The sequence below is a fragment of the Fringilla coelebs genome (assembly GCF_963513975.1).
Source record: "Fringilla coelebs genome assembly, chromosome: 1".
Lineage (NCBI taxonomy): Eukaryota > Metazoa > Chordata > Aves > Passeriformes > Fringillidae > Fringilla > Fringilla coelebs.
In genome coordinates, this window is record NC_140028.1 from 128,461,772 (window position 1) to 128,474,230 (window position 12,459).

General features: G+C 42.3%; 1 protein-coding gene across 1 annotated transcript in view; it reads right to left on the bottom strand.

The window, feature by feature from the left end:
* The window catches only part of DYNC1I1 (dynein cytoplasmic 1 intermediate chain 1), a 185,174-nt gene that overhangs the window by 67,511 nt on the left and 105,204 nt on the right, over positions 1 to 12,459 (bottom strand). Inside the window, exons 8-10 of the mRNA XM_084215717.1 lie at positions 6,521 to 6,683; positions 5,305 to 5,404; positions 504 to 629 (exon numbers count right to left, since the gene is read on the bottom strand). Of these exons, the coding sequence (XP_084071843.1) occupies positions 504 to 629; positions 5,305 to 5,404; positions 6,521 to 6,683 (389 nt within the window). The remainder of the gene's footprint in view (positions 1 to 503; positions 630 to 5,304; positions 5,405 to 6,520; positions 6,684 to 12,459) is intronic.

Consider the following 12,459-nt stretch of genomic DNA (forward strand, 5'->3'; position numbering starts at 1 on the left):
ACTTAAAGTACAGTCAAACTGACTGACCTAAAGGAATTGGTCAGGAGTAGTTCTTGAAATCAACACCATTTTGATTATGCTGGAAGACAGACACAAGTCCAAAAATGCAAAGTTTACTACCCAACTTTAAAGGCAAAAGATTATATTGAGCAGAACCAAGGCACGGGTAGGCAGCTTGAGTGCGGAGGATGCGAGGAAGTTAACGTGGGTGGGAAAGCATGTGTTACTGCCTGGATGAGGAAGTGGTACACCACAGTTACTTCGTAAGTGCGAGGGATTTATGAACTAAATCTCCTGGGGACTGTTTTAAATAGACAAAGAATGACATGCAGCTCTGACAGGCTTTTCTTTGAGAAGGCTGGTTGCCTTCTAAAAACACTGGACTGTCACTTGTACTTTTACTTAAATTTAACCTTAACCTTTTCATTTAATCAGTGGGGAGATGCACCATGTAGTAAATTGTTTTGTCTAAAGCATAAAATCAATGGCTTCCTCAGCCTTACCTGACAATGGAACACATATTCTGGTGTCGTTTTCTTGAACTTCATGTTCCACACCAAGGCTACCCCATCAGGCTCATGTGGAGCATCTTCATTATTGTTATAAGATGCAACCATCAATTCAGGGTACTAGAAAGGAAAAGAAAATGCAAATAAGAAAACATGGATAATGAAAAACCTACACAAAATCATATCAGACAGAAATAATCCACAGTAAGTGTGTAATATCTGGTTTTAATTAAAATAAATGCTAGTTCAATCATATGATTCTGCTTCATTTTGGTTTTACATTTTACTCAACCCTAACATCCTTAAAGCCCCTGATACTTGCTCTCTCTCAGTTATTCTAAAATATCCCAAAGGCAATGCTATTTTCTGCAGGTAATTCTTAAGAAATTAGCAAACTAGCAAAATATTTATAAAGGGAATAAAAAGGAAGGAGGACGAAAAATTTTAAAGCTTGAATAACTTTAATATATTTGCTCAACATCTCTTCAGGGACAAACTGTTGTCTTAATTGACTTTGATAATAAAACACTATGACCATAGAGTTGACTTGCTTTTATTCTGAAATTCACTATTTTTTCAGCATTCCTGAAAACTATTCTTTCTTATTTCATTATGCATTCTTATTCACTTATGCACAGAATCAACTTGAAAGTTCTTCTTGATGATTCAAATGGCAAATAAAACATTTTCCTCACAGAAGCTCAATTTTGCAAGATGCTGAGGTCATCTTGTAAAGCACAGGGTGACCTTGAATTCCACTGACTCAGTAGGATTGATGCAATAAGCACTCTAAAAACAGAGCCACACTTTTTTGTATACCCATTATCCACTGTTGTACAGAAGTAGATATGCAACACCTATATTTATTTGCTATGTTTATATATACATATATATATATATATATATATATATATATATATATATATATATATATATAATATCATAAATGAAAAATCAGAATTTCACACTGTCTCAATGATCTTGAATAATTTTAAAACACCGAAAGAAGTAACAATTTACCCACAAAACATCAATTACTTTCTGTCTACATAGTAACTCCCAGTTGTTCACTCTCAGGTGTTTGACACTAGGCACCTCTGGTAACCTCTGCTCTTCCCTCTAAGTATTTGCCTATTTAGAGGGATAAAGCAGTGGAGATTATGGCATGTCCAGAGAAAAGCGTGTGGCTTCTGTAGACCAATGAGTCAGCAGCTCAAGTTGTGCAAGACCTACACTCTCCTCTTGTAAATTAGAAATGCTTTCCCTCAAAATTTCTCAGTATCTGCAAATTATTGTCACTTTTTGTCTTTCCCAGGTAAATTCCTGCCAAACCATCCACCACTTTAGAGGAGAACAGTGCAGCTGGTAAGAAGCAGGACAAAGAAACTCTCATCTGGGAGTTGTGAATTTGGTCCAAATTTGTGTGAATTTGGCACTTTAACAATTAATAAAACCCCAAACCACCACCCTTCCTATCATTATTATTGGGGTCTGAACCTCTCTGCTCTCAAAATCCATTTGGAGGAAATAATGCACACAGCTGTTACTTCTGCCACCAGCAGCTGTTGCTTCCCACATTCTGTACACTTCCATGGATAATGTATCACAGAGCTGATGATTTTCCTACTCAAGCTCATTGCTCTGAGTGAGCCTGGGCCCATGTGTGGAGGAATCAGCAATAACACATGGACACCACAGCCCTACCTCTTTCCCATTTTAAGGAAACTCTGACTAGATTGTACCTACATCCCTCCAGACCCTGGCTGCTGGCACAGCTTGTAAGGACGATTTAACACCCGGGGACCTGAGGATGAATTAATCCTACACCTGAGATGCCAGCTCTCTTGACACAGTTGCGCCAGCCTTGTCCTCAACTGCTCTCATTCATCTCACCCCTCTCCTCTCTCACTCCTGCAACAGAGCTTACAACCACTTCTGAACAGCAAGCTCAGCTTTTCCTTTGAACCTTTTCATCCCACGCTGGCCCATGGCCAAGTAAACAGAGTGTGCAGCAGGTTCTTGACAGGGCATCACGCTGTGGCTGAACAGGTTGGGGACCATTCACGCGAGTGCCTGAGCCTGCAGTCACGAAGGGGCAGATACATGGGCAGGCAGAAGCAGCAAGCCCTCCTGCCAGCAATGACTACAACCAGCTAGGGTGTGTGACCAGGTCCAAAGTACCAATTTTGAAGCACTTTGGGGCTGGTTCATGCTCCTGGGAAGTTTAGTGGGCATGGCTGGCAGCAGGTCTGGCCATAAACAGGCACTGACTCAAATCTTCTTGCTGGTCTATTGGCAGGTTTTGCAATCAGTTCATGTATTTGACTGGAAACACAGTTTAATGTTTAAGCAGATGCTGGGGTTCATACCTAGCTGGGTAACACCATTATGAGGCTTTCTGACTTTTAAAAAAGCAGAGCTGAATGCAGTACCCTAAACCCTCACTGGCACTGCACACTCCAATGCCCCACTCAATCTACTTCCATTCACACAGTTTCAGTCCTCACCAGGTGCCCAGATGTCCCGTGACTGAAAGCAACATAGAAATGGTGCTGTGCAAAACCTCCTTCAAGGCTGCTGCCTCAGGCTCCAGAAAGACACATCGCTATCCCTGAGGCCATGATTTTCTTGGCTTTAGGCAATCTAAGTTAGCTCCCATGGACAGAGTAAGGTGCTTCATGTTTACTCTCAGTCAATTGGGCCTTTCCCTAGGATCCTTAAGCACCTAAGCGATTTTCCTGTTGCTCTGTAAAAGAATCAAGGGGCTAGAGGGTTAACTTGAACGGTATGAATGATCCCACATGTTTGAGACTGTATTCTACATGTGACTGGGAACAGAGTAACTTGTTTAATCAATGCATCAATGTCCTTTGTTTGATTAAGCTTCTATTTGCCTCCAGGCTGTTTCGCAGCAGCAGTTTTATCGCAGAAAATTGAGCAATGTGTTCTGCAGTTCCCATGATTATTCAAGTTATTCTTTGGCACAGTGGACACTGTCATGTCCTGGAGCATGTGTGAGCAGCAGAGCCAGTGGTTAGGTGAAATACCTCTGTCTGGCTCCAGCTCTTGTCTCATGGATACAACTCAGAGCAGGAAGGAGAGGAGGCAACTCCATACTCCCAAGCTACTGTAGGGCAGCATGCAGAAGCCCCCCACATAGAGAAGCCCCTGCTGGGGTGCCAGGGAGCTGAGCATGAGGAGTTAACAAAGAGGAAGGCAGGAGGGGCCACCCTGGAACAAAGAGGTGGGAAGCAGAACATGCCTTCAAGCCCCAGGGGCTGAACAATTACATTTGGCAGTGCTCTTCTGAGGCGGCTTTTTTTCTTGCTGCCCTGGGAATACAGTAAGAGCTGCCTGTTAGGAAAATATCAGATAAGAATTCCATGTAATTTCCAGCCCCTGAACAAGTGAACAACCTAAGATAAGTGTTTCCTCAGGCTTATATTTGATTTCTGTGGAAATCCATATGTGCTTAAAGGCCACCCACATCACAATAGTGCATACCTGTTGCTAGGCTGATATTTTGTATGAAAGCAAAGGTATAAATCCTTCATTTCACACATGGAGTACAGGCTGGCTATTACAAGAAGCCTCTCTGCAACTGTCTGTTGTGCACCACCCAGACCTCCTCAGCCTGGCAGTCATGCTCCCTGATTCTTCTCCTCTCTGCAGCCTCCAGGTCCTCTGTGCAGGCAGCTGCCACCTTGCCTGAGAAGTACTCAGAGGGATTGAAGCAGCTCTGTGGCCATTTCAAGGGGAAAGAGAGAAACATGGATTGAACATCCCTGTGCTTCTTGTCCCGTGGCACGCCCGAGGCTGGGTTTGGGGCCAAGTAGCCAGACTGACTTGTGCTTGCATTTTTGAAGTCAATGTCCTCTTGGAGCACTTTTGTTATCTGTGTACAGCAGATTTAGGAGCAAAGGCTCCTTGGTTCTCTCCCCAAGGAAACCAGATGCTTTGCTCCAGGGCAGAACCTACGAACAGGCTAACAACGATGAAACAGGACAAGGGGGGCTGGAGTAAAACTGGAACCAAATTCATGGTGATGTCTGATCATCCCAGCTCTCCAACAGAGTAACTAATTAAACTGGTTGCTGTACTTTGCTGATGTGATTGCATTGGTTTTGTATTGGAGAGCTTAAGCAGGTCTATCATCAGTTTTATTTTCCAATGACAATGCTTTGCAGTGCAGAGAAACTGGGTACATTTCAGGCATGCTGCCTTAGCATGACCCAGAGCAGCTTCAGCCTCCTCTTCCATCACTCGAAGAGAGGATCTAGCAGTTTTTGAAAGACATATTTTCAATCTTTTCAAATTGTTCATATACTTTAACATTTTAAGTTTTAGTATATTAGAAAAATTAATTTCATTTCTCATCCTTTTTAAAAGTTTCATGTACTACTATGTATACATATTAAATTTAGTAAATTAATTTTAGTTAGTTTAATTTTAAACCTTTTGTCCTAAAAAAGATTTCCACTTCTGGCTGAAGTAGTGAAAGGTGGAAGAAAAATAAAGACTTAGTCTTGGCAGGTTTGTTAACCTAGGGTTTTAACACAACATCCTGATTTTGAAGACCAAGTGACAAATACAAAAAAAAAAAAAAAAAAGACAGCTTCATTATCATCCACCACTCTTCTTCACAGAGAAAAGTGCTTTCACTCATACAGGGCTTTGCTGTTCTCTCGAAAATAACATCCTGCTCTGCACAAAGAAGAGCAAACAGAGGCTGCCAATAAGTTTTATAGGGAGAAGTGGAAGATATGGAAACATACCTCCCAACTCCACATCTTACCTGAAGAGACCAATCCATGCAGGTGACGACACGATGCTTTGACCAGTGCTCATCATAAAATTGCCGGTTAAAGGAAAGGTTGGCCCCTGCTTGAACATCTCTGTGTGAATTCAAACAAAGTGACAATTTTCAAGTACCAGGGTTCAAATGCTGTGAAAAGCAGTGTAAAAGTTTTTGACTACTTCTCAGATCTCTGCTCAGCCTGGGGAAGTCTGCCACCTTGATTTAATTGCTCTCATTGACTGTCTGGCTGAAAATGATGCAACAAGGAACAAATTTTAGGCCTGTTTCACAAAACCACATTTTTTAATTTCTCACTGCCTGCCTAACTCTTCTGGGTCACCCTGGGCCATCTCTGCCCTCTTTTTCTCCCAGGATGAACCTGGCCCTGGCATTCAGCTCCCACTTTTATGAACTTTCACCTTCAAGCTATACCCAAACCTCTCTTCCTTTTTCCTAAAATGTTAAAGGTCCAGCACCTCCTCCCAGAGACAGAGACAGCAGATGCTGTGTGACACCGTGAGGACAGGCTGAAGCTCAGTGCTGGTCCAACACTGCTACACTGATGCACTCAGATGGTCCCTAGGGATGCTATTCTGGGTTAACCTCCAGTAACTTCCATGCAATACAGCTACTGATTTGCCATGAGGTACAGCAGATACATAGCTGTTACAACCTAAATATTTCTTCTCCAGCTAACAAGTTTTACTGCTTTGCTCCCATATCAAATGCTGAAAACAAAACTTGTCACTTCTCGTCTTGGCTGTTAAGACTGCAAACACTTTGGGAGATCGTTTTCATCCCCACAATGCATGGTAAAGTGGGATCCATTACAGACCTGAGGCAGCAGTAGAATATAAACAACACTAGTATGAATTTGTGAAAATATCGTAAGCACACACACGTACACCTCTGGAATGTATCTCTTTCAGTTATTTTCCCAGAATTTTGAATTTCATCCCAAAAATGAAACAAAAAATTAAATCAGCAGAATAATACATCAAATTAAAAAAACCTGTCAAAATCCAGATCAGTAAATTACAAAGCTATTTTAAAATATCATTTCAGATGACAAAGTGACCCAGGCATTCACTGAAAGATTTTAAGCTTTTCTTAACAATAAAAATGTTACATTTTTTAAAAAATTAAGGCTTCCTGTTATTGGAATTATCTTTATAAAACTTATTTTACAGAAGCAAAAAAACCCCAAACTGACCCATCTTTCTCTTCTACGTCTCTACCACTATAGTCAAAGAAGATGTCAGAATCTTCAGCCAAAGCTCGCTCAATTACACGTATTGTGCGGTCAAAAAATATCAGGAATTCTTCTGAATGGAGAACTTGTTGCTTTTCTTCTTCTGTCAGTTCTCTAGGAGGAGCTTGGAAAATGAAAAGATGTAGTTAGGAGTATGACATTTCACCCCTTTCCCAATGAATCAACATCTTCAGTGGGTTTCTTTTGACATGAAAGCTTGCTGTAGCCATGTCAGGAGAAAAATCAAAGCTTTACTCTTAAAATCATGACTAAGAAGTTTTTAATATGTCTAAACACACTCCTGTATATTACCAGAATGTAGCCTTTACATAGAAGAGATCTTGTATCTTATGTATTTATTATTCTGAAATGGAAAATACTTAAATCCCCCAAATTAAATAAACTCAGTGTTCCTATTTCAGGAAATGGCCGTGACTGACGTTTAGGCAATACCTAACTGGAAAAAGCAGAACACTTATGTAACAGAGGACCTGTCAGAGGAGCTGAAGATAAAATAATCTTCTTAACTTATACTACAGTTCTTTATATTAAAAGGTCTCACATAATCTCTCCCTTCAATTCTTCCAATTTCTGTTTGGTGTCACTGATAAGTTCTGTCTTTGCTTCAGAGCTTTTGGGAAGTAATGAAGTGAATAACCAAAGATATTCTCTGAGGCAGCAAAACTGAAAGCAACCAGCCAAACAGCAGTTTCTTTAAGGCAGTGTTATTCCCTGCAGAGGAATCCTAAGGCCCAGAGCAACAAACGTCACCGAGCCATGGGCAAAGCTGCGCTGGGAGGGGTAGGGGCTGTCTTGGGCAGCTGTAAGAATAGGATGTCTCCCCCAAGATGAAGTTGCTTCTTTGCATGTACACAGAGTTGTTAAACCTTTACTTCCAGTATTTCCAGTTTGGTCCTTCAATTGAAAAATACTGTCTCTAAAGGACACACCAGTGCAACGCCTCCATCAGTTTAATGACCTGTTGGTAAATTCCAACTCAAATGTGAGTATCAGAGGGAATGAAAGTTGGGATGGTGCTGTTACTACAGTAAAAAATCCTGTTCTCAATTGCACTATCAGGGTCATATTGGTATTCTGGCAATATTGTATATTGATTATGTATTTGTCCACAAGTGCTTTTGAATCATCATTATGGTTCTATTTCAGAACTACTTGTATTTCAAGAAATGACATTAGTATCTTTACAGTTACCCCAAACCAACCTTGCAACTAGCCTAAATTTCCAGCATAAAAAGCTCTGTTGACAGAGAATTTTGTTCCAAATTTATAATTAGGAACACAAACAACATATCATAAACAGATTTACTGCAAAACTATAGAGACTCCTACGTAAGAGTTTAACAGGAGATCAAAGGTCTCCTGCATTTAGCTTTAGACTACAGATTTGAGGTGTTTACCTGTGAAAATGACCTTGCAGTCTCCATAGGCTGTATTGGGTTAAAACACTGGCAGCCAAAAAAGGGAATTGAGAGAACACCCACCATACAGCAAAGTTTAACTCCCAGCCCTGTCATACATATCTCAATGTTTAATTAAACAATGAGTGACACACTTTCAAGCTACAGCTCAAAATGATTTTCTAGTTTCTGTGCCATGCCACACAGCTTCTTTCAGTGATCAGGCAGATGTGGCCCTTGCTCTCCATCTGATTTTCCTGTGCTTCATTGGATTCATGCACTCCAGTGCCCAACTGGATGGGGCACGATGCCACCACGAGCCCTCGGGGCAGGAACGGCTGGAAGGGCACAGCAGCAGGGAGGAGGAGTGACATGATCTTCACTCCTGTAGTACTCAGCTCCCCTGTTTTCAGCATACCTGCTCTCAGAGTTGCTGTGGTTGGGAGAGGCTGCTATCACCACGCTTTGCCTCAAATTTGCCTCAAGTGGTCAAAGCGTTAGCTCTGAAAGACAAAATCCTTGCACTACACTTGAGCTAAACAGAGAGGGCAGGAGAAATGAAAAAGGTGGAGGAGCAATTTGGCCCTCAGGAGACAGAGCAGCTAAAAAGTTACAAACTTTAGCCTTTGATGATCTCCTGTGGCCTTGGCCCTATGTCTCCTAGCAGCAGGTTAGTGGTCCCTGTGGAGCTCCACACATCCAGAGAATATTTGCATCCCCTCACATGGTCCCCCTGAGTAGCAGAGTGACAATTACCAAGGCAGGAGCACAATTTGCCCCTGAGTGCTTTACACAGAAGCAATGCATGTGAAAGAAAAGACTAGCAAGAAGTACAGCCTGACCTATTGCAGCATCCACTGCTGAACAGAAATTGGCACTGGGGGAACTCATCTGGCAAGGAAGCCTGTAATGAGGCAATATCCCATCGTCACCACTAAAGCATTGCCTTCCGAGAATCAAAGACAACAAGCATGACAATGCAGCAAAATGGCATAAAGAGGGGGAAAATAACTGCAAAGGCAACTGGAAAACTCGTGTTAAACTGCTGCAAATGGTAAAAATTATTTGCTAAATCAAATCCTCTCTACAGCTCGGAAATATGAATTTATTACTCGGCCATTTGCTGAATACGACTGCAAAGAAAATACAACCCAAAATCAATAGAAAGGGAAAAGGCAAAAAATAAACAACTTGGGAGCTGTGGAGCACTCACAAGCAGCGGAGAAACACATGATTGTAGTTCTACCTCAGCAAAATCTCCCTTGCAGTTAGCAATGATCTGTGGGAGGCCAGCAGTCTATTAAACCATCAGGAACACCTTGGCTAAAGTTTTTAGGGCATAAATCAGCTTACCTCATTCATCTGACTGACACACCAGATGCCCCCTGGCAATATTAAGCTTCATATTTTAGCCTTATTTTCTTCTTTCATTCGGCTGCCTCTGAAGTTTTATTTGAGGCAATCTCTTCTTACAAGAATGTTATCATTACTTTTTCCAGTGTAAAACATTGCTATAACTACTGTAAATACATGAAGTATAAGCAAAAAAAAACCCAAACAGACAGGGCTGTTCTTTCAAATAAGGAGGTTTTCTAACCATTTATCTTTCAGAGACATTTCCATTTTCTCCTTGTTCCTTCTCCCTGTCTGTCCATTACCTCAAATAAAATAAAAAGAACCGATGTAATTTTCTGAAATTTTTCTTCCGATCTGGGAGCTTACAGTGACTTTGATCTCAGCTTTCAAGAAACACAGGCTCTCTTTAAGGAAAACTGAGAAACATAAGTAGCTGATCAAAGTGTGTTTCGTTTTGTTTTGTTTTGTCACAGAGACCTATGTGATGTGACAGTATCTCCAGAAATTCCCTGTAAGAATACAGCACTTGTCTTCAAGTATCTGCTCTCCCTGGCATAAAACCCAAACCAACCACATCTAACCTTCTGTGCTGAACAAAGCCCGGTGCAGTGTGTAGTTTACCACTGCTAAAAGCTACGTGCTCATTGCCTGGAGTGCCATGAAAACTCCTGCAAAGAAAGCTCCGTGGTCAGCTTTTGCTTCGACACCACAGCTGCCTAATGATCTGCTGTGCCTGTGCTGTGATAGCAGCTGAAGGAGCTGAGCCCATCTGTGGCCCTGCACAGCTCATGGCAGGAGGATCTGGGGTGCACCACCAGGTCCTGCCTGACAGGAGCGCCGGGTGTCCGTCTGTCCCTGAACCCACGGAGACACGGACGGGACCCCGCAGCCAGCAGCAGCCTGCTCTGCAAGGGGCTGGGGTGTCAGCAACACGTCCCAAAGGAGCCCTGTGTCCATGCTAATGTGTAATACTGTACAAAACAACATGGAATTCACATTTAAAATGAAACTGCCCTACAGAGTAATATATGCACAGAGGACACCACAGGGAAAGAAATCGCGAGGTGTATCTGTAACGAAAAATATTATATACTTGTGCTTGAACAGGGAGGTCTAGAATATGAAACAATAGTTGAACGTGATGTGAAAAAAATCCAATTTGTTCAAGACTTATTTCCAAAAATAGGAACATTTTATCATTTCATGTGACTTAACATAATCCTCAGAAATACCATATTTCATATCAGGTCATTTGTCCATAAATTTCTTTGGGCAGAACAGAAAAAAACCAAAAAATTATATTAAAATATCTTCTTGAATCTTTAGGAATGAAGATAAAATTGCTGCAGACTTGTTCTTATTCAGGAGAAGCATGTTTGTAGTAAATACAACACAAATAGTTGGGATAACAGTTCAGGAACAAATTTAGAAATATTCAAGTACCAGAATTTGAGTCTTCTCTCATGGGAGTTAAAAAACATAAAGAAATAAAACAAAACAAAAAACCCATGCCACATGTAAATAAATATAACAAAGATTCTCCTGGAATGTCAGCAATTCTAAAAACCTGACAAGAGAAATTCATTAAGTCCATTAAAGGAACAAAAAATACCAAACCAAAAGAAAAAGAACAACCAAAAGGAGTAAGTGAATGAAAGAAAGGGCAAACTAATAAAAACAGTAAAGCAGGAAGCAGCCTTGTTATCAACCCAGAGATATAATGAGAGACAGAAGGAGATTATTAAAACCCCTTTAAGAGCTGTATTATTTCTTTCAGCATCTATTTAAATCCATGTAAACTTTAGATGTGCTGACGATGGAGGATGGCTGAAAGGCACAGGGTGAGAACTGCAAGGTGTGAAGTGGCTCTCAGCAGCTTTCAGCCCTTGCCTGCTGATCCTGTGATCCTCCTGTTTTTCTTGTGCTTTGCACTTTCATGTCAGTCTTGACAAATGCCATATCCTGCTTTGCTGTGTCCCATACCATGGTTTGATATATGTCATGTCTTTGTTGTGCTGGCAAGCCCCTTCATGGCATAACCACTAAACATAAAAAGGCAGATTTCAAGCTTTATTTAGGGATTTTTTGATTCTGGAGTAGCAAGTTGCAGAGCCTTAAATTTGATACTGTGCCAGGCAGGGCTGTTCCCACTGCCTGGCTTCGCCAGGGTCCGTGCTGGACACCATCCCTGAGCATGCCTGAGCTGGCTGTAAGGATGGGTTGGCACACCTGAGCTCACTGTGGTGCTGGTGGCAGTGAAACCGTGGCATTTCTGGCCATGACCAATCTCACCACAACCTGCCTTGCTTTTCCAATACTGATGCCTGTGCTGTTGAGAGCAAAACCATCCCCACCAGCCCAGCCTGCTCTTGGACACCTGAGCCCCATGCACAGAGCCAGGGCAAGAGCAGGGCACAGCAGGTCTTTGGAGCTGCAGATCCCAGCCTTTCCCATCACAGTCTTTTGTGCAAGTTTCTGTGGATATGCCCATGGCTCCAGATAAATGCAGGTTGAGGCCCACTTTTAAGACCTAGCCCGTCCCTTTGTTCTTGCGGTTTCTACTGACACAAAGAGGAGCCTTAGGTGGAACTCCAGAGCTCTCTGGTGGTGGAAAACCCCATCCCACTTGATGCCACAGTTTGGAACCAGTCTCTTGTTTATGTGGCCAGGAGAGGCTGGGAACAGGCAGAGCCCAGCCCAGTTCACCGCCAGGTATCCCACACTCGGCTCTTCCAAAAACAATGGGGAGAACCTGCACCCAAGACATGGGTGGCAACAGGCAGCCCCACAGAAGGAACACAAGGTGGTCCCAAGGCTTCATACACTTCAAGTGCTCAACGAGTCAGTTCTTCATCTCCCACTCCACTTTGGGGGGCGTGAGCTGCTCCTCTGCCCTTCACGTCTCCATGGCAGTGAAGTTCTGCAAGAGGTGCCATGCCAGACAGTGATGCTGGGGCATGTCCAGAACCAGGGTCAGACCCTACAAACACCCCTGGCTGCTGAATAACCCCACCAAACCCCATAGAGCAACTCTGGGGTGTGCGGGGGGAAGATGAGGAAATTAAGCATGCAATAAATGTCTGAAGAATTAAACTGAACTACCTATAAACCACATAGAAAAAAAAT